This window comes from Parasteatoda tepidariorum, chromosome 6 (genome assembly GCF_982258835.1).
Source record: "Parasteatoda tepidariorum strain Cologne lab strain chromosome 6, Ptep-v5.0, whole genome shotgun sequence".
Taxonomy (NCBI): domain Eukaryota; kingdom Metazoa; phylum Arthropoda; class Arachnida; order Araneae; family Theridiidae; genus Parasteatoda; species Parasteatoda tepidariorum.
In genome coordinates, this window is record NC_141760.1 from 88,102,444 (window position 1) to 88,126,774 (window position 24,331).

Genomic DNA, 24,331 nt, shown 5'->3' on the forward strand with positions numbered 1-24,331 from the left:
TTAAAAACTAAAATAAATTAGAAACTTTTACAATCATTCAGTACAATAAAAATAATCTTATAAACTAAAATAAAAAATTATAAATACTTAAATTATCAATTATCATAGTAATTAAAGATATTGTTCGAATATATTTTCGCCTATCTCGCCAAAGAAACGATAAGTTAACATTAAAGAAATGAAATGCCAATCTCAGGTAGGAATGACTTTACTGTCTTGCACCTGACGTCATTTCTTAAGCGGGAAGAATCAGCCAATAAGATGTCAGTGTCAGAAATCCAACGGATGTATCCAGAAGAATTCTACATGAGAATTGCTCTTCTTAAGAAAGGCAAAAATTTTATTTATACCTGCACTTCAGTATCTGGATAGAGCTGTAAATATGTCGCGATACGCTGTTCTGAAAGTAAATATGTTTCTTTCGTAGAAAAGGAGATATATCGCTTTGTTTTCCTACATAATAATTTTTGTTTACGTTGTCTTTTTTACAAAACGGGTCTTGATTCTCCTTCGATAGAATATACAAAATGTATTGCATCTTTTATTTCTATCATTATTTCTTTGAAATACGGTTATATGTTTCGTACTTTCAGCTTTGACGCGATTATTGATAAAAATTAATTTAATGCAATTTATGAGGCATATGTGAGTCTTAAATTCATGATTTTTGGATTATTAAAATTGTATCCAGAAAATCAGTTCTAACCAATTTTTATTATGATGTCATTTTAAATTTATCCAAGCTTAAAAAGATTTCTTAACTATTTGTTACATAAACGCAGGATTTTTCGTAACAACCACCAATAGCTTATGGTTTATGAATCCTTGAAAAAAAAGAAGTAAAAGAAAACTATACTTATTAAGAGATGCAAACTATTATTCTAAGAAGAAAAAAAATTTTTAATCAATAAAATTCAGGGAAAGAAAATGAGGTTTTATAATCATCAAAATCCAGTTTATTTGAATATTGGGATTAGAATGTATTTGTTTTTGCTGATTGGAATAATTTTTTTCGAGTAAAATCACCGAACTGTATTGTAATTTAATTTCTAGTTATAAAAAAATAATGTATAAATAAAATATAAAAAAAATATAATTATGGTTAATAAAACCAAATATACGGCATTTAAAGCATTTTTTTGATAAATTTTTCGTTCATAAGGTAACTGTTTACCGAAACTTCTGGTTTTCAAAAGTATAGTTCTTATAACCACACATTTAATAAAAATTACAAAAGTGAAAAGTAAATTGCATTGAATAAATTATTTTTTATGCCGTGCTCTAAAGTATCATGATAAAATTACCACATTTTACCCCACTTACCAAATTTTATCACACGTTATTAATTTTACGTTAACCATATTTACGTTAACCATATTTTATTGCTGATTTCGTAAAAATTATTACCGAAGGTCAACGGTAAAAATGACCGAGCTTTTTGCTGTTTCTATAGAACCAAAAACACAATAAATGTTACCATAATGTGGTAGTTTTTTGCCATACATTTTTTCTCATAGCATAAAGCGAACAACCAAAAACCTCACAAATGTCTTATATACTCGACAGAATAACCCCTTTATAACACTATTCTCTATTACTATTTAACGTGATTACTTCTGAACAAGAGAAAAAATGAGAATAATCATTTTTACTAATCTTTCGTCCTAGCATGACATTATACAATTTAATGAACAATTATTTACAATTATAAGATTCACACGGTAACATTTTATGGGGAAAAAGATTCATGATAATAATAAATTGAATAAGAATGTTGGCGTGATGCAGCTAATTTGGATGTATTTAGTTGTTATCATGATGCAAGTATGTTTTTATAGACTATAATCTGAATTCGTAGAGCCTAGTCTGAAATATTAAACAGTATACAAATTAAAAAATTAATCTAAGTTATACGTCTGTAAAAATGCTTATTCTTTATATTTTCTTGATAGTCGTTCACATCCATTACGTTTCTTAAGACTATAACTTAATTTACAATAAAAAAACACGATGGAAAATGTATAGTTGTTAGAAAATTTTATTCTAAATTAATATATGCAGCGTATTTCGTAATGATCATGGATATTAAAACGGAGTAATGAAAGTTTCTCATTGTGAAAGCAATTCAATTAAGAATATATTTAAAAAGAAATGTTATAAGACTCCATCAATAATTGTTGATATGTACTAATTTGATATGCTAATTAATGCATACTTTTTTTCTAATTTTTAGAAAAAGATACTGAAAATATTTACTAAGAACGTTATAATGAAACACTCTGTATACCTATTTCACGTGGTAATGAAACAATCAAAATTATTTTGAAGTTGGCATTAGCAAGAAAAGACAAAAATTACGGGTCTACATGAGTTTTGCCCATCTCATGATGAAAATTTATTTTTTCACTTGTTAATTTTTTGACACTAAATTATACTTTTATATGGGATAACATAATCTTATGGTCTCAATGAATAATTATGTCAACAAGACATTTTTCTAGTTTTATGGCAGTATAACTACAATAGATTTCAGAAGATTGCATTCAAATATCGCACAATTAATGTCTTCTATATAACACTTAATGTGTTCTATTTCGTTTGTTGTAAATTCTTTGTAATTTTTTTAGTGCTCCTCACACTATTGTTTTGTTATATTTTGCTCTGACTATATTGATGCAATATTAGAAAGCACGCCTCTTTGCGGATATAATCGTGTGAGCTGATGAAAAGATTATATCGGTTGTTTTCCGGATTTTTATTAATTTTTTTTCCTTTTTTTCGGATATTTTTTCCATGCTTTCGTTACTTTTGAACATTCTTTGCATTTCTCTTGAATTTTCTTTGCATTGAAAGAAACCTGAGGATAAACAAGTGGTTCAGTTGGAAGATTGATTTAAACGGCATGAGTAATTAATTAGTGCTTTATTACATAATGTAACAAAAACTTGTTTTTATAAAATGTGAAAAATAAATGAATAAAGAAAGGAAGTTTAAGAATTGTATAGAACCTCATGATTAATAATAAGTTTTCTTTAAATTAAATTTATACTTCCCTGGTTTAAAAAAATTAAAGCAAAAAGTGTTGTAAGTTTAAAGAACGTTATAATAATATAATGTTATTTGCGCTATTAAAAAATATAAAAAAAAGCTTGCTTTCATGAACTGTGAGTAATAAATGGTAACAGTAATCAGGGAATAATTAAATGGTGAAGTTCATGAATTATCTAGAGCCTCATGATTAATAATAAGTTTTTTTATTATAAACTGAATTTTCAGTTCCCTGATTTAAAAGATTAAAGCAAAAACAAAAGTGTTGTAAGTTTAAAGAGCGTGTAAAATATTATAATGAAAAGTTATCTACATTTTTACAAAATGTAATTAAAGTTTGAAAGAAAATATGAAATCATGTTGATTTATGAAATCTGATAAGTCAGTGAATTAAGAAATGGTAAAAGTTTAAAATTTGTTTAGAACCCCATGATTAATAATAAGGTCTTTGAAAATTATATTTACAGTTCTCTGTTTTAAAAACCGATAAAAGTAACAAAAGAAAGTTTTGTACGTTTAAAGAACTTACAGAATAATACATTAAAAAATTATCTACATTATTACAAAATGTAACAAAAGCTTGGCTTCATGAAATGTGAGAAGTCAATGACTAAATAAATGTTGAGAGATTCTATTAAAAATAAATAATAACGTTTTTATACAAATTTTCTTGTTACCCCTTATTAAGAAACGTGTTTCCAGCTTAAATCAAATTCCATACGTTAAATATTTTAAGTCACATAATTAGTTTAGCATCCTCCAAATTTTAAATGTCAACATATACAATAAACATCATTTTTATTTATCATTTATATTAATTTAATAAATATCTATTTTTTTATTTATCATTTTCATCACGTCTTTGTTCAACTCTAATAAAGTGTGTACTTGTTCATATAAAAAAAGGTGATATTGTTGCAAATTTCTGTTATTTAATTACGATCAATTATATTACTTGCAACTAAATTATAAAAAATTAGAACGGTTAAGTCAGATTTAATGCGATTAAAAACTTTATCCAAATAAGATTATAAGTATCCTTCTATTAAGAAGAACGTTTTTAAAAAACTTAATATTAAATATGAACAGATTAAATCTTTTATGCTTAATTAAGTTTTGGACTAACTTAAATCAATAATTTAAGTAAAAAATATAATTAAAATTTCAGTTTCCTGACATCAGACAAAAAAATCATTTTAAAATCATATAATATCGGAATTAAAACGTCCTTTTGATAATAATAAAATTGTTTTTACCGACGCAGTTACATGGTAATTTTAAACATGGCTCAAATTTAGCGTTTGATAATAACGCATTAAATTAATGTATAAAACTAATTCTTACTTTTTTAAATTCATTGCATATGATATTACTAATATTAATTTCCAATTTGTCAATATAAAATGGCATTCAAACTTATTTTTCATGCATTTGGTTCTATTTTATACCAATTGTCATTTGCTTATAGTTAATTTTATATGTTGATTATAGTAAAATGTACAAAACATAAAAAGCATATATACATCATTTAAAAATGTGGTGCAATTCAATTTGCTATTTACATTATAATTAATAAAGTTGTAAAAAAAATTTAAATGCATTCAAATTCCATGATTTCGCATTTGAAAATTCAAACTGCAACAAATTCATTCACGAAATTATTCATTCTTCGCTTATGCACTGTCTTTACAAAATAATAAGATCAAGACAATTTTATGATTACTTCTTAATTAATTGAGAATTATCTTAAAAAGAAACAAATGTATAATTCTCTATTCTAAGGAAACTTGCCTTCGTGGAGGACTTTTTGATGGAACTAACTCGCATTCGCGTTACATGGTGAGGAAAACTACTAAAACCTTCCACGGTTAGCTTAATGGCAAGGGGACTCTAACTCATAATCCGACTACCGTTGAGGATATTTCGCGTCAGCACTGGGATCGGTGCGAGCCGGCTGCGGAATTAGTATCGACCAGCCTTCGCTGGGTTTCGAACCCGGTTCCCCTCATTGGAAAGCGAATGATCTATCACCTGAGATCCCACGGCTCTAAACAATCTATATTAAAAAATTTCGGAAGATTTAAAATACGCTATGCTGTGAAAAAATTCCTAAAAAGTACGGCAATCAGTACCGGCACTCAGGATGTTGGTACGATTCAACGTAAAATGTCATACCATAATTTTTACAGTAATATATGCAGAATTACATAGATTTAGAGAAAATTACGGTATATCAGGTTACGGTTAAAAGTTTCCTTTAGAGCCATAAAGTTATAAAAAAATTTAAATGCATTCAAATTCTATGATTCCGCATTTGAAAATTCAAACTGCAACAAATTCATTCACGAAATTATTCATTCTTCGCTTATGCACTGTCTTTACAAAATAATAAGATCAAGACAATTTTATGATTACTTCTTAATTAATTGACAATTATCTTAAAAAGAAACAAATGCATAATTCTCTATTCTAAGGAAACTTGCCTTCGTGGAGGACGTTTTGATGGAACTAACTCGCATTCGCGTTACATGGTGAGGAAAACTACTAAAACCTTCCACGGTTAGCTTAATGGCAAGGGGACTCTAACTCATAATCCGACTACCGTTGAGGATATTTCGCGTCAGCACTGGGATCGGTGCGAGCCGACTGCGGAATTAGTATCGACCAGCCTTCGCTGGGTTTCGAACCCGGTTCTCCTCACTGGAAAGCGAATGATCTATCACCTGAGATCCCACGGCTCTACACAATCCTTATTAAAAAATTTCGGAAGATTTTAAATGCGCTATGCTGTGAAAAAATTCCTGAAAAGTACGGCAATCAGTACCGGCACTCAGGATGTTGGTACGATTCAACGTAAAATGTCATACCATAATTTTTACAGTAATATATACAGAATTACATAGATTTAGAGAAAATTACGGTATATCAGGTTACGGTTAAAAGTTTCCTTTAGAGCCAGCACGTTTTACAGCAATTTTTCAGGAATTTGTTCCAGCATGAATACTTATTTAATCTATGCATTATTTTGAAGCTGTTATACTTCAGAAATCATCTTTATATTACTTATTGTCATTTTAAGGTCTTTTTCTTTGAAGAAGATTGATACATAAAATCTTGGAGCCAAATTTTAATATTACTTGAGTGTTAAGAAAATTACAATAAAAAGTTTTTAACTAAAATGAATGCGTACATAAATAACATATACTATAGTATATTGAAATCGTCTGGTAGAATAAGTATTTAACCTTAAAAAATGTTCTTATAGCTTGTCCTTACTTAAAATTTTCACACAAAAAATAGTAACTGAAAATTAGTAATAAAGCATTATAAAAAGTAATAAAAATGATACAGAGTGATAATATTATCACCCTGTTTTTATAACACATAATTTATTTATTTATGTAATAAACGAATTTTAATAGATTAAATAAATTTTCTTTCTGTATCCTTTTGTTTTAGTTTCATTATATTTTGATTAAATATTTTACAAGAATTATCCAGTATGTTCTGAAACATTAGTTTAGAAACATCTTTGAACATTTATTTTGTAATCTATTTCAAATTAAAATCATTCTTGTTTAATTTATTTGTATCATTTTAAGCAACTAATCAGTGTTTTTTCGTGATAAGTATATTAAAATTTTGAAAAATCTCTTTAAAATAATTCTTTTTAATAAATTGTTTTAAATTATAAGGATTACACTTTGAGTAGCCTTATTCTATCATAATTCTTCATTCGAACAAACCTTAAACTGCCCTTATAACCATAAAATAATTTTTGAATAACGTCCAACAATAGTTGCCGAGTACACTGTAAAAAAATTCGGATCATATTACGGTACTTTTTACTGTGAAATCCATTTTCATCAGAAAATTTTACATCTATCATTAATATTAATTAAGATTATAAGAAAATTATTCGGTATGTGCTGTTAATAAATTTTGTATGTGCTAACTATCGATGAAACGCAACACATTTGAGGCATCGATGTATAATTTTCGTGACAAATGATAAATAATAAAATTTACTCTGATGATTTTGAAATCGCAATAAAGTTTTCAACAGTGTCTGAAAATATTTATATATGAAGGTATTCATTTATATATGAAGATATATGATTTATATATGAAGAAGATATGATTTATACTGATATATAGGAATGACTTCAATCGTTTAATGACTTTCTTTTTCAATGAAGTATGGTTATTGTTAAAAGCAACAAGTTAGTTGCGGAAAAACACTTAAGATTGAAATTATTTTGAAAAATTGAATTAAAAAAGAACTGAATGTTAAGCTCACAAAAAAATGCTCCTTGCATAGCAAGCAAAGTTTCAGCTCTTCAGTTGCATTTTTCTCAGTGGCTCGCTTGGCTTTTTTTACTGCAAGTTTGAAACTTAAAAATTCTTAAACTAATAATAGAATAATATTTATTTTAATTCCATCCTACTCTTTGTACATTTTTCTGTATACTTTCCTCTGTTCAATTTGCAGTATTCGTACAGCATAAAAAATACATCTTAAAATTGAATACCCAAATCAACAGCAATGACGACTAGCACGTCTTTTTAATATGAAGAGATTTTAATCTCATAATTCTGATTTAAAAATGTAAATAAAATTATCATTTTTAAAAGCCTCTATTTTTATTAACTTTTCCTCTTAACTTTGTTATCTGAAAAAAATATTTTTTCAAATCACAAATTAAAGGCTACTTCTTTTCTAGAAGTTTTCAGAATAAGAATGTAATTTTTATTTTTCAATCAAAAGTTAATGAAGAGCTCTTATTTACTCTGAAAATTCGTTATAGTACTGTTAATACAACCGTGTTTACTAAAAAATGGCTTCGTCGTTATTTCCATTTTATTTTCACGTTATTTCCATTTTATTTTTCTTACTCTTAAAGTATAAGATGGACAAAAAATATTCAAATGATTTCAAATTGATGTTCCTATTTATAAAAAGTATAAATGGGGTTTCAACATAATACATTTTTAAAAGGACAACTGAATTTTTTTTCCGCTCTATCTCTTAATGAGGTTAGCTGAAGGAAGTTCATCAAATAGTTGCCGTTAAGCATATATTTTAATAAAAATTCATATTTAAGGTAAGGCATGAGACATTATTTCAAACTAAAGTTGTTGTAAAGACTTAAATAACATGTTTTCTATTCATATGTAAATGAATTACATATGAGTAAAAAATTAAAAGTAAAAAACTTTTTGTGTGTTTATTTTCCATTCTGATAATTTTTTACTTTAATGCAAGCTAAAATATTCTTTTGAAAGTATTAAACTAATAAAACTGTTTTTGGTAATTATACACGCATGTGTTTAGATAGTTAAACTTGTACAGTGAGGTTATAACAACATTACAATGTATTAGTTCTACATTTCCGAAAAACATTTCTCGTGTTTTAAAATGCTAAAAGTAAATATTTTTTTAAATCTTCTATCATACTCATTTTCATTTTAAATTAAATAATAAACTACTGTTTATTATTTCAAACTAAAGTTATTGTAAAGACTTAAATAACATGCTTTCTATTCATAAGTAAATGAAGATAAATCCATTAAAAGTAAAAAATTATTTGTGTGTTTATTTTCCATTCTAATAATTTTTTACTTTAATGCCAGCTAAAATATTCTTTTGAAAGTATTAAACTAATAAAACTGTTTTTGGTAATTATATACGCATGCGTTTAGATAGTTAAACCTGTACAGTGAGGTTATAACATCTTTAAAATGTATTAGTTCTACATTTTCTAAAAACATTTCTCGTGCTTTAAAATGCTAAAAATAAATATTTTTTCAAATCTTCTATCATACTCATTTTAATGCTTCTTAGAGAAAAACTGAAGTATTCGAATGTTTTGCTAATGCTTGAAAATATCTTGTTTTACAGAGAAGCGAAAATACAAACTGCTCATATTTGAGAATAAATTTTGCTTTATTGTCGTTCTATTTACTAGTTAAAAATATTTTCAAACAAAAATTTTACCTTTTACTTAGTCACTTCAAGAAATTGTTTTAAAAAAAAAAAATTAAGTTTTCTTTTGTGTTTATAAAAAATTATTTTTTTGCTAACAAATATTTTAAATTTTAATAAAATTGTTTCCTTAGTTCATACACAGTAAGATTTGTTTCTATATTTTAATTCATCATACGGAAATTCCTTTCTTTATAATATTTACATAATAAAAAGATAAAAAGTAATAATTACTCAATGTTTTTATATTATTATTGTTATCTATCATTCAATAATTTTGAATACAATTACAATTCTAATAGTTAAAAGTCGTAATATTTCCTTATTATTTTACAATAAAAGAATAATTTTGATAAATGATGCACTTAAACAGATATTGTTTTTTAGTAATATCATCATTTAAAGATTTTAATATTTTTAAATTATGAGTGATTTCAGAATTTTATCAGTGATTTCAGAAAATGTTTCTGACTGGAAGAATTTAGACACTAAAATTATGTAATTGTTATGCTGTAGTCATAAATTTCCGCCTAAAATTATTTGCCACTTTTTATAAACAATGCTTAGGCAGTCGCAATTTTAATAGTTAGAATGAAACTTATCAATTTGCTTTAATCAGCATGCATTTTACTATTGCATCTCAAAAATACACTTTGAAATCTTAAAGTGAGACTTTAATTCAATATACATCACAGGTTTAAAATATTAACTTTATCATATCTTATACCTTTACTTATACCTTTAACACTTTATTCATATCTTAGGATATTATGCGATTCTGCAAAAAAAATTTCATGAGCCGCAATGGCTCAATGATTGAAGCCACGGAACTGTCATTGCAAAAGATCTAGTTTCAATCCTCAGTGGTGACTTGAAGCATACCCAGCTTGCCTGGCAAGTAAAGGCAGCCTGTGCGTAATGCTCACCACATTGACACAATCATGATGTTGGCTTCGAAATAGCGTCTTAACCACCATGACCCCCCGGCTCACTGTTGATGAGATATAAATAATTTTTATGGTATTTTACACTACCTGACCAAAAGCACCCACCTAAAAAGGTGCATGGTTTGGGGGTCTTTCTAATGCTTTAGCTCGGGTCCCTTAGTTCCTGTGGTGGGAAACATAATATGAATTTTGAATGTATGTGGACATTATTCAATGCTTTTCTCCCAATTCTATGGCAATATTCCAGAGAGGCCCATTTCTCTTCCAATAGGATAACTGTTTCATTTACACCTCAAGAATTTTTTGGCCATAATTTTATTTTATAATATAACAGTCGTTGAACAGCCGACCCAATTTTATGGGTTTACGACTACTGATGTTCAACTCCATAGCCTTGTAATTTTGAACCCAATCCGGAAGACAAGGGAAATCCTGTATCGAGTATTGGGAGAAATTTTCCTTCGTGGAGGACTTTTTGATGAAGCTAATCGGCTTTTGCTTTACATGGAGAGGCCACGAGAACCTCCCACGGTTAGGCTGACGGCAAGGGGACTCTAACTCATGATCACTGAGGATATTTCACGTCAGCACTTTGGTCGGTGCAAGCCGGATGCGGAATTCGTATCGACTGGGATTCGAGCCCAGTTCGCCTCATTGGAAGGCGAACGCTCTATTCCCAGAACCATCGCTGCTCTTTAGCCATCATTTCACAAAATGGGTGTTCAAAAGCTGGATTGGCATTCTCATGACCTTGATTTAAATCCCACAATGCACTTTTTGGGTGAATCAGAACGCCATTAACCAGCACTGCTCAGCTATATTGAATACCTGGAGAATTATTATGGACACCTGTCAAAAAGTGGTAGAAAGTCTCCCCACACTTGTGCACTCTTACATTTATGTAAAAAGAGGACCGACGTGATCAACACGTGCCTCAGAATTTCCGAAACCATAAAATTAGATGTCTGGATATTACTGGTTTGATAGTGTGGCTTAACTGTTTTGAAGATAAACCTATATACCTTATCTTATGATTGTATCTCGTATGCATAAAGAAGTTGTTTTTGCTACATTACATTACAGGATTCAAAGTCGTATTTCTTCTTCCAGTTTAGTTTTTTTAAACCGCTGGTGCAAATTTCTCCAAAAGTGCAAGTAGACAGAAAAAAATTCTGGTAAAATTACCGCACTGTATGGCAAATACATTTCTGGTAAAAATAGCTATACTTCTGCTAATAAAACCAAAATATACGCTATTTAAACAATTTATTAGGTATTTTTTCCGTTCATATGGCAACGTTTTCTCGGAAATTCTTGTTTTCAAAACTATAGATCTTACTGACACACATTTAGACAATACGAAACTGAAAAGTAAATTTAAGTAAATTAAAAAAGTAAATTTTACCAAAAAAAAATGGTTTTTATGCACAATTTTCTAAGGTATCATGATAAAATTACCAAATTTATCACATATTATAAGACTACATCTTATAGTTAATTCTATCAAAATCATTACTGAAACGGTTAGGTAAAAATTACCGAATTTATTTGTGTTCCCATGGTGCCTGAAATACGGTAAATTTTCCATACTCGTTTTGATCACACTTCTTTTTTAGAATATCTGATAAAAAAATTTTTTTTCGTTATTTTAATACAAAAGGTGTCTTTTTTAAGTTTCTTCAACATTTACAAAAAGTGATACTTCATTGTAAAACAGTCAACACTTTTATATATGCTTTGGATTTTCGAGAAGTAATGCATTGGAGAGAAGTAAAACCATTTCACAAATTAGTGGATGCGTGAAAAAATTTTACGCTCTAAGTTGCATTTTTCTAAATATAAAGTAATAAGAATGATCAAAGATTGCTTTGCTTTAGCAGAGAAGTTTTATTAAAACTTACAATATGAAGTATGTGTTCGTAAGCTTGTTTTAACCTTACAAACTTAATAGCATTCGTTCTAAATTATATCGATGTTTATCTATGGTTATCATATCTGGTAGTCTATACAGAATTATTTAGCTTAATTCAAGCACTGTAAAAAAATTCTGGATCGAATTATAGAATAGTGCTCCGGCACTTTGGATGCATCATCCGTTAAACCCATTTTTACCGTAAAATATTATACCGTAATTAGTACAGTAATATTTATTTAATTAGAGTGATTTATAATGATTTTAGGGTAATTATTACTGTCAAAAATTACGGTATATCAGATATTTTGTTCCGTAACACGTTCAGGTAAAAATTGATTTTATGTTTTAAAAAAAAGTGCCGCACTCTGAATGCCGGTACTATTTACCCTAATTTGATCAGGAATTTTTTACAGTGATGGCATTGCAGAGATGACAGTTGCAATGAATTTGCAATATTCAATATTTTTCTGATATTAATAAAATGCCGAATCTTCTCCTGCAAACTTGAAAGTTCAAGTTCAATTACTTTGTCTCTTTTGTAAAGTTTGTTGGTATTTTTTTAAAAGAAAAAGCATACAACACTCAACTACTCCATTTCAAAAATCCTGTGTTTCTTGACATAGTTCAAAATGAGGTGTTAAAAGAAATCCAATTTCAAAAATTCAAAACATTTTCTTATCATGTAACTTTCTTGAATTATTCATAACATCATTTGGAACTTGCTCCATTATTTCATAAGCTTTCTGGATTATTAAATATTCGGTTTTAAGTGCATTTTAATCCCCAAGATAACACAGAATAAATCTACTTTATACGAATTATGTCTCTCTCTTCTCCATGGGAATTAAAATTCTAAAAAGATTATGCATTGAATCCCTGCAAAAATAATACCTCATGAAGCAACTAAAATTCTTCACATTCACTGTGGCTATTTAAAATTCTTTGTACTTTCTTCGTCGTATTACCATCATAAAGGAAAGATAGACTATGTAAGACACCTTAATATTTCAAATAATATTTAAATGCAGAAATGTTTAATGTCATCTAAATAATTCAAACACATTTAAAATTGATATTTTAATGTATATATAAGATATAATTTAGAATGAAAATTTGCTTTAATATTTAGATAATTATAAAAGGATTAATAATTTGTTCAAACAAATATTAATACTCAAATGTTTTTAACGATTTTCATGAATTTTATAATTTTGTTGTAAAAGGCCTAACAAATTGATTTTATTCGAAATTGTTATAATGATTAGCATTTATATTTTACGAGTTTTCAACAGTATGTAAAATAATGAAATGAAACAATAATGAAACAAAACGATATTTCAATTTTCAAAGAAGTTATAGTGTATTGAATGATTATGTAATTTTGTTTTTAATATTCTTTCCGAAACATGTTGATTTGGTTATTATTGAAAATGTTTTGAAAATCTGAACTCAGGAATGTCCAAGTTACTCTTTTTCTATTTTGTAAAGATTATGAAGTCAATTACAATATCGTATAAAATACTGTTTGAAAGCAATTATTTATTTATAAAAAAAGGCAATAAATCTATGGTAGTTTTAAATATATATTTCATATGTTATAGCAGCAGGCGTGACATGAGAGTGTCAGACAGAATTACAATGGCATAATCCTTGATCTTTTAAAACTTAGTTGCAAAATTTAGTAGTCAAATGTTATACTTTAAGAATATACAAGCATAAAGAAAATCAATTTTCGTAAAAAAAATTATTGAAAAAGTTATAAATAGGCCCTAAGCTACAAGTAATTTCTCGCGCTTGATGGTATAGATAAACAGAACTTTCCAGCGGAATATTTAGCCTGGAAAAATTCTGAAGGCAAACATAATACCTCTGTTTCATTCCTATTTAGCTCTTCGCTTATGGCATTTTTATTTGCGTTATTTAACCCTCGTTATATACATCTTCAAAGTTCTTTTGAAACATTTTTTTTAAATTTTACTTTGCTACAATAAAGAAATCTGAAAACTCATCTTTTTAGCCTTAGAACTGCACGGGGTGGTGTTTTCTTTGCATAGCTCCTATTTACTTTATTATACTGATATTTTATTTATATAGTTTGGGTCGATATTATTTTCATACTATTTAAACCTAAAATTATCTTATAATTATTGTTAAATAAATTTCTTCAATTTCTTTTTGAAAAAATAAGTATCAATAAATCTAACTTTTATTCTAATATTCAAGCATTAAAAATTAGATCCAAATGTTCTAAAAGTACACTTGGAATATACTTACTTTAAACTACGCTTCGTAATTTTTTTTTTAAATTTTATAAAAGTTAGCACTTAAATTATTATTTCATCCTAATAGTTTAAGCCCTTTAAGGCTCTTTTCCTTCTATTTTTTTTTCATTCGGAACCTAGATGTCCCCATAACTAACTACACGCAGAAAAAAATTCTTTTAAAATTAGCGTACTGTATGACAATGACATTTTTGGTAAAAGAAAAAACGTAATTTCATTTAATAAAACTAAAACATGTGGTATTAAAGGAATTCATTTAGTAATTTTTTCGTTCATATGGTAATGGTTTACCAAAAATTGTGGTTTTCAAAATTATAATTTTAATTATTTCAGTTTTGTCAATCTTGTTGCTAATATGACCATCAAGAGTGCATTGGACAAATGTTTAAAGCATAATGCATTTTCATTAGAAAAAACTAAGCAAATTTTCCCCATGCACGAATTATTTAGACCCAGCATTTCAAAACAGTATCAATTTTTTTAATGGACATTAAAACGTTAGCAAACTGACCTTACTAAATTCACACATTCATGACAAAAAAACATTATCTGTAATCTGCACACATTATTTCCCTAAGCAAAGAAAAAAGAACCTTTCTCAGTGTCTATACACCAAATGACAGTAGACAAGTAAAGAAACAAATGTGTGCAAAGTGGTTTAACCAATAAGGACAGCGGTACCAGTTTAACGAAAATAATAAAACAAGGGAGACAAGAAACAGGTGTGAAGAGTGTTTGACGGAAACCTGAGAGTGCGAAATATTAAATTAGAATAGATTTCAAAACGTTGAGAAACAGTGTAATACTAGAAAGATCATTAATTAAGATGCGAGATTACTAAACAGGTGTGAAGGGGTTGGGGGTTCCAACCAAAAAACCCCTGCCACCTGTTTCTTTCATTATATATGCATGTGTCTTTACCTTCTTTTATTATCTAGTTTAAACTTATTCCTCTGTTCTTATTGGTTAAATCAATTAGCACCTGTTCGTCTCTTTACTTCTCTACTATCATTTGGTGTTTAGACACTGAGGAAGGTTCTTGTTTGTAGATTTGAAACTATAATATGACCATTTCTATACTTTCATTTGTTATCTCATTTGTGCTTAATAATTATTATTATTATTTTTTTTTTTTTGCTTTGGTCTACATAACACAAAATATACCCTATCCTTTTTGGATTCTATTATTTCTAATTTTACTATCTTAAACTTGACAAAAATATACTAAAATATGATCCGCAGTTTATATATCTAATTTTTTAAAAATAAACAATAAAGCTTATAGGTTTACACATTGTTTTGACAATAACCAAATAAGTGACGTTGCATACTAAATTACAAAAAATCTCCCAACGTGCCTATTTTAATATTGAATTTAGGACAAGCTCCAAGTAAATTAGATTATTTCTTAAAAAATTAAGAATGAAATGTCCTACATTCACGTTACCTACTCTGTAAACATTCCCGGACTAAATTACGGTGCTGATAGCCATTACCGTAAAATTTTACGAATAAATAATCTGATGTACCCTAACTTTTACAGTAATATTTACTGTAAAATCACTTATTCACTTTAATTGAATAAATATTAGTGTAAAAATTATGGCGTGAAATTTTACGATAAAAATGGACTTTACGGTAAAATGAATTTTACGGATGATGTACACAGGGTACGGAATTTTTTACAGTGTACTTTTTAAGGAAATAATAAGTAATAATTAACATATATTCAAAGAATTCATTTATTTATTACCAAGCATGTTAGAAGATGCGCCTAATATAAGATACGAAGTGATAATTCTCCAAAATTTACGATGCTTCTTTTACTAAATTAAAGATAATACTTATATACTTACACATTATTTTTTCTTTTTCCGAGTAAATTAGGACAAGCACAACCTACCGGGTGATGCCCATACGCACATCTAAGTACACAACTTCTGTGGGTATCTGAAGTTCCTTCTACATTTGTAATCATTAAATATACTATCAAAAAACAAGCCCATGTAACGCAAAATGTTAAGGATGGCATGATTGTAGCTAGATAGGCGAATGACTTAGAATTCTTGTGGTTAGTTCTTTAAATAGAGTAAGAACCACGCATAAAAATAAATAAACACTGTAGGAAGGAACACTAAAAAGGAAAATAATATATCACCATCAGCAGAAGGCAAAAAAAAAAGGAAATTTATGCCTCTAATTTAATTTTGTTGCCTGGTAAATGTTGACGTGAACGCACGAGCAAATTATTTGACAAACGAAAGCATAAATAACTTCTGCTTTGTAAGTCACTTATTCAAATGATTCTTTCATAAAATTATTTCAGTTAGAACATGTGTATTTTCAACGATTTAGTTAAAGTATTGGGTTGAAGTTGTTATAGTAACGTTTTTCTAAACATGGGAATTGCCAAACTTGTCAGAAGATAATTAAAGTTTAAATTAATGAATTAAATATACAATGTCATCCAACAGCAAAAATGATTAATTGTACTAAAAGTTGCATTATAAGAGTAATTTTAGTGTTTAATAATTGTCTTTAATTTTTTTTCCATTGAAAATAAAAAAATTTACATTCCATTTTCATCATATTTAATGATAGAAATTAAGCAAATTGCAAACGAATGCAAAGATAAAATTAAAATAATCAAAGTTATATTAATTCTTGGAAAAACTTAAATGGTGATGTTCTTAATATTTAATTGGATTATTAGAATAAATCAGCAAAATAAAGTATGCTTATTCAGAGAAAGTCCGATTATATTCTGTAACTTAACTAGTACAAAAGATATAGAGTTAGACTAATTCAAAAACGCTGCAAGAGCCACTGCAGAAGCTAGATTAACTCACAAACTAGTTTAATCAAAGAGGAACCAGTGAGTGAAAAAAATTTTACTCTAAATAACTTTCGATCTAATGATCAGATTCTCATAATGTAAAAAGAAAAATATTTTAAATATTCGAAAACAAACTGTCAGCTGGTGTGGCAGAATAAAACCGTTTATTTCCAGAAATATTATTAATTAAAAATGCACACCTGTTTCTTAAGCAGATAATAATCATATAAGATATATTAAAAGAAAATAAGTGTTATGATGAAAAGAAGATAAGTATTTCAAAAAAAAAAAAAATTTGAAAAAGTACATCGAATATGGTAATTAATAAAAAAAAATTATTTACTTAAAGCAGTCTTCTATTATTTACTTCAATATATAAAATGAACAAACCATTTGTTTCCTCTTTAAACTAACTGGCATGAAAAAGCTGCAAGAGATGCAAGACACTAAATCTTATTATTTGAGATGAATTACTTTCAGGAATATTTCCAAAGGCGACATTATATTTCTACACTTTTAACGTCATCTCTAAAAAAATTAAACGAAAACTTAATAACTAAAAAAATTAAACTAAACTAATTAAACTAAAAATTAAACTACTTATAAACTAAAAAAATTAAACTCTTTTTTAAAAAAAAAGTGATCTGTGAAGTCTTTTGATCGAACAAGTATGTTATATTTATTTTAAATTACTATTAAACAATAACTTGTATTACGTAAAAATAGCACAGCAAAGTTTTATGTCTCTTTAAACAGCTCATAGCGTTTTTCTTTTAATGAAATTTCATTGTTTCAAAAATTTAAAGAGAGTGACTACCTATATATTATTTGAAATAAATATATTACTTTTTTTCATATTTTTGAGCAAGTCATTTAAAAAAATTTGAAAAATATTGTATTTTTTAAAAGTACAGCATTCGTAAATACGGTATATTTTAATAACAGTGATTCAGTGATTTTATAGTAAATATTACTGTATAAAAATTACGGTATGCCAGATTTTCAGTTCCGTAAAATTTTACGGTAAAGGAACTGGCACTCAGGGTGACAGTAATTTTTACCGGAATTTTTTTACAGCGTAGATAGCTTTTAAATATGCTCAATCTACATAACTGATTATAAATCTCACCTTCGTTTACCGGATGTGTCCATTGTACCATGGCAGGAACAAAATATCATCTGATTCTTGTCATTACGGGAATAATTTTCCCTACCCCGATGTAAAAAACACATCTTTGTACAGTAGCCGTCTGCTTTCACCAAAGTAATAGCGTCAGAAATTAAAAATAAAGCTACGAGACAAATAAACTTAAACATTTCCAAAAGATTCATCTTTGGTTAAAAGTTTCGAATAGCTACCAAAGTGGAAGAACAATCTTTTTATTTCAACGGTTAAATCCCTTGGGTTAAAAAACTGACTAGACACGAATTTATTATTCGAACGAAAAATTATTGAACTATAAATACAACGTAGTCATACTGTAGGGAAACGTAACCGTAATATAGTCTAAAAACGCATCTTAAAGTTCATTTTTATTGATTTCGTCTTTTTTTTCCCCTTTATGTATATAAATTTTCTAATTGTGTAAAGCTTTTGTTTATGATGAAGCTTTTTCTGCAGCTTGTAATCCGAATTTATTTTAGAACAGAATGAAATTTTTACATGAGAAACGAAGTAAATTGCCATTATTATTTTTTTATTTCAAAGGAATGGAATAGATTGCGGGAAATTATTTGCAGAGCGGATAATAATTGACTCAGAGACATTTTTTTTTTCATTTCTGTACCAACTTCACGGAAAGGTTCAAGATCACTTTTCTTATATTCGAAAAAATAAAAATAATTGCTCGTCAATTAATTATTATACATTTTATTTTTAACATTGAAACTTTTTTACTCTCACTGTTTAAAGGAAAATGATTTGTACTGAATTTGAATAAAACAAAACGCACCATTTCATTTTTTTTATTAACACTATGACGTATATTTTTTACTAACTTTATTTTTCTGCAATAGCCGAGGGCTGTTGTTTTTCTAAGGCCATTTGTCAATATCAGCAAGCCTGCTTGGTGAAACCAATTTAAGGCAGAGGATGCGTTTCTTATTTTTCGGTGAAGCCATATATGGCCAAGAGTACGACTTCAGCCACACACATGTCTGGACCCATTCATAGATACATTCATTCATCTACAGGTCATAATTTTGACCTAATTGCCAAGGGTTCTGAAGATATTAGTAATTCAAATGGAATAAACCCTTTCTGTTGAGAAATCTTTAAACTACGCCTTTTTTAAAACTTGAAATGGTTTTTAACTCTTTTGACTTTCAAACAACGTATAATTATTCCATTTCAATTCAATCATGAGTTTTTATGATGGATTTAAGTAGAAAGATCTGTAAATTAATAAAAATAAAATAAATGCCATAATAAAGCTAGTGTCCAACTAAAGCATTGGTTTATTTATTGATTTGGTAAAAGGCGCATGCACGCACCATTTTTTTTTTTCGAATAAAGTTTCACTTTGCAAACATGGAGCTTCTTTTATGTCTTAATGAATACAATTTAAGCATTAAATAAATAGTCCCAATGAACTGAAGCTGAGCGTTATTACTTGTTTAAAAACTTCATTCCCTTCAAGAACACCCAAACTGATTTAAAATAAGTAATTTAAGCATATCTCAATGAAAATAGTACCACATTTTATAAAATTTCTATGCTTGGCCTGAAATGAGTAGAGCCAATTAAATTTTGGGGAAATTGTCAAATCAATCAAAATATTTGACTCTCTTTTTAAGTATTCAAACAATACACTTTGGTTATTCGAACAATTTTAATGATCTATATTATTATAAAAATATTAAAGTCAGTTTTTTATCTAGATATCCGATTTCAGAATTAAAAATATCACAGTTTAATTCATCTCGAGAGATAATATTGCTATTGTTTGTATTATTTCGAGAAATAATATTGCTATCTCTAAAAAATTAGTGAAAACTCTTCTTCTTCCAATAAAGGGATATCTGATGTCTTTTGATGGAACAAATGTGATATATTTATTCGACATTATTAAAAAAACTGTATCTTCTGCTCTTGATAAGTAGCTAGCAAAATTTTTTTAACTCAAATATCAGACTTTAGCTTCTTAAACATTCAGAAAGGATCACACCAATTAAAAAAGTTGCCTTTTGACGTTTTTAAACACGTATTATTTTTTTTAAAAAAAGCAAGAAGTTTTTTATCGTTTATAACGGTTGCGTGCTTTAACGTGCTTTAACGGTTGCGTGCTAAGGATTGGACACATATAAAGTTTATTTTTCTACGAAATCGAAAAGATATATGGCGATTGTTCCTGCTCTGGCATCGCGTCTCCTGGAGATTCATTAACTCAGCCCGAATTGGACCCAGGCCCCGTCTCGGACTCGTTTACAGAAAAAAGATTTCGAGTTCGAGCAGTCTCGGTTTCATGATAAAATTTTCATATACATTCTTGCTGCTTTTAAAGTGTTTAGTTCCATTATTAAGTATAAAAAAAAGGTAAAATTTATAAGGTCTAAAAATTTTTAGCAATCTTCTTCTGTTTTAGTATTTTTTGCTTTGTGAGACAAACACTAATTGTCATATGAATTTTATTTGGTAAATATTTTGATTTTTCATTTTTGTTTTGGTCATCTTGGAATTTCAGTTAGTGCGGCTTTTCACTTCGCTTTTTCTTTCGCATTTTGGCGATGGAAAAGTTTTTATTTAACTAATTTCCTTGTTTAGCCGAGTGACGAGATCGCTCAATTTGGTCTTTATCCAACTTATATCTTGGACTTGACTCCGGAACTAGTGATCCTATGCTCTAGGTGGACTCGGATTAAAATTATTGGGGCTCAGGCAGGCTCAGTCCTCCAAAAACGAGCCCGCGAGATCATCTCTATCTCCTTCTTATGTCATATATTGTATTGGTGCTTCCATGGGGCAACTGTTAAATGAGGAAAAGACTGTTTAGGACAGTAGTCCCCAACCTTTTTGTACCTAAGAGCAAATACCAGAATATTGGTCGAATGGCGGGCACCATTTATTTTTTCAAGATAAATTTATAGATGGTAGACATAGGTAATATTACACACTACATATAGTGCGCAAAAAAATTTAATTTTAAAAATTAATTTAACATATGAATATAATTAGTATTAATTTTCTTGTGTAAAATAAATAATTACTAAATTGCTTTCAAAACATATGAAATATAAAAATTATTTATAAAATACAGTCAATGTGGTGTTAGGCATGGCATTTCGCTGGCCAACACTAGATAATTGGGAGAATATAATGCTATTTTTAAGAATGGAATTTATTCCTTCAATCATATTCCAGAATTTCTATCTTCGATTCTTCTCGCTTTACTCAAAGAAATTCTGAAACGTATGTTGCTATTACGGTAACGTTTATTTGGTTGGTAAAAGGATTAACAAAAAAGTTATCAAAGGCTCGATGATATTAAATTGTTGAAAGAGCTTTTTAAATTGATCTTTAAACAATTGGAGGTTGATGACAAATGTTAATAAGTCAATTTCACTGTCACCTAACATTTTTTTCATGTTTGGAAAATGCACAAGAGACTTCATTTTCAAATGTGATATCCACAAAACTAGCTTAGCTCTGAACGAGTTTATAGCCTTTATCATTTTTGCTTTATGTTTGTCTTTTTCCTGCAGCTCCAAGTTTAAATTATTTAGTTTTTTTCCATTATGTCCATTATGAAAGACAAATCTGCTAGCCAAAGAGGATCTCTCAGTTCCAAAAATGTTTGATTTTTGGCTGCAAGATTATTTTTTATTTCTCCAATTAAATATAGAAATCTATCAAGTACTCTGCCATTACTGAACCAGAGTACCTCAATATGTATTTGCATAGCATAAAATTTGCATAGCATTTATTGGAAAAATGGAAAACTGAAATATTTTATCGTTGGGCACAAGCAGCGGGCGCACCTAGATCGATCGACGGGCGCCATGGTGCCCGCGGGCATAGGGTTGGGGACCCCTGGAGGACTTTTGGACTTGGTTTAGAAGCGTAAACTAAGAAGATACGCAACAACAAACATACTAAGTGTTTCGTTATGATCTGATCTTTCTTAGAAGGCTAAGAACATATTATTGTCTTTATTTTGTGTCCTTATATCGTCTGTGCATTTTTAGCCGCATTATAATGCAAATTATTTATTCTCAAACTTGATAAAATACTACTATTAAGATAATATAACATCCTATAATGTCGTAGCAAATTTTCTCTACATTATGATTCAATACTTTATCAGATTTCTATTCAAAGACAATAATAGTTTGAACTATATTGGCAAGTTTATTAATTACTCTCATCATAAGCCGAATGAGAATAACATGTTTTTCTTCATATTCGAAAATTGTACCACAGAGCATAAGCATTGTACTATTCAGATTACACATTTATATTCTTAACTGAATAATACTTTGTTTTCAACTTGTATGAAAAGTTGGTCTAACTTGGCACTTTCTTAAGATCATATCCATTTTGACTGTATCCATGGTTCAAAGTAACAATATTATGTCTCTTTGTTTAACCGATTTTTTGACAATGGGAAATCCTATCAATATTGAACATTTTACGCGCAAACTAATTAACAACTTTTGATGAATGACATTAGCATTTTTTTATATGCACAAAATGTACATACACTATTCTTCAACAGTGTATGTCGCACAAAATACAAAAGTGAACACCATGAGTAACTTCTGATCGAATATATTGGATTTTTAAGCTACTCACGTTAATTAAATTTTCGAAATCAGTAACAAAAACGTAGTTTCTATGAATAATCATAAATTTTTTCAACGGCTTTCGATTCGTCATGGGAGATAGCCGCAATTTGGAAAATATGATCCAATTGAAATTTTGGACCCCTTAATGTGAGTTTTACTTCTTGAGTATTTTTCTATATCTCGAGAACTCTTTTAACGAAACAAAAAAAAATTATACACAATTACAAATTTTATTTATCCTAAGATAATTCCAGGGAAAAAAATATAATAATTATTTATTATTTATTTAATAATAGTCAGTAGGAGATTGAATTGTAAATTATATGAACTTTTACTTCATTTTTCGTCTGATTTCGCATTTTAAACTAGCACCTGCACAAATTAATTAGCATATTTATAAGGCCTTTGAAGCTTTAAAGTAAACTACCAGAACGTGAAAATTCGATAATTAGATCAAAAGTTATTGAGAGTACCCATTTTTTTCTTTGTGCTCCGTATACCGTATAATGCGCGCGAACAGTAAAGATTACGAATTTAAAAACTACCTAGAAATCATCCACCACGCTTGGAATCAACCATTTTATTTTTATTTTTTAACCGTCGTTGAACAGCCGACCCAATTTTTGGGTTTACGACTACTAATGTTCAAGGCATTGGCCAGAAGACAAGGGAACCCCTGGATCAAGTATTGGGAGAAATTTGCCTTTGTGGAGGACTTCTTGATGGAACTAACCCGCATTTGCGTTATATGGAGAAGAAGACCACGAGAACCTCCCACGGTTAACCCGACTGCAAGGGGACTGTAACCCATGATCCGTCTACCACTGAGGATATTTCACGTCAGCACTGTGGTCGGTGCAAGCCGGATGCGGAATTCGTATCGACCAGCCATCGCCGGAATCAAACCCCGGTTCACCTCATTGTAAGGCGAACGCTCTATCCCCTGAGCCATCGCCGTTCTGGAATTTACCATTATAAAAAGTTCTTTCATCAAAAAAGTTTCGCATGGAGAAAAAAAATCGCTTAAATATGACGAACCCATAATTAAGTCATAAGCCGCATATTATGCAGAAATATAGATAATGCATAAACGTTATCCACAAAATATCTACCACTTATGAAATTTTATATGAGATAAATTCTCACGTGAAGAAATCATATAACCGGAATCTCACGTATACAAAATTTTGCAAGAGTAATTTTTCTGACAGAAAAATTCATTAAAATAATCTATCCACAAAATATCTACCACTTATGAAATTTTTTATGAGATAAATTCTCTCGTGAAGAAATCATGTAACCGGAATCTCACGTATACAAAATTTCGCAAGAGTAATTTTTCTGACAGAAACATTCATTAAAATAATCTATCCACAAAATATCTACCACTTATGAAATTTTATATGAGATAAATTCTCTCGTGAAGAAATCATATAACCGGAATCTCACGTATACAAAATTTCGCAAGAGTAATTTTTCTGACAGAAACATTCATTAAAATAATATGATGTGGGCAAAAAAAATCCGCGAGAA

General features: G+C 28.6%; 1 protein-coding gene across 6 annotated transcripts in view; it reads right to left on the reverse strand.

Annotated features, from left to right (window-relative positions):
- The window catches only part of LOC107449276 (uncharacterized), a 110,964-nt gene that overhangs the window by 49,752 nt on the left and 36,881 nt on the right, over window positions 1–24,331 (reverse strand). The window contains exon 1 of one of the 6 annotated variants that reach the window (XR_015434772.1): window positions 17,405–17,429. The exons of 4 other annotated variants lie outside the window; for them this stretch is intronic. Coding sequence is in view for 1 of the 2 variants with exons in the window: in XM_087166152.1 (XP_087022278.1) it covers window positions 16,035–16,210 (176 nt within the window). In the remaining variant the exon portion in view is untranslated. Of the gene's footprint in view, window positions 1–16,034; window positions 16,235–17,404; window positions 17,430–24,331 lie in introns of those variants that run through there. One more of the 6 variants, XM_087166152.1, reaches the window with a different exon arrangement.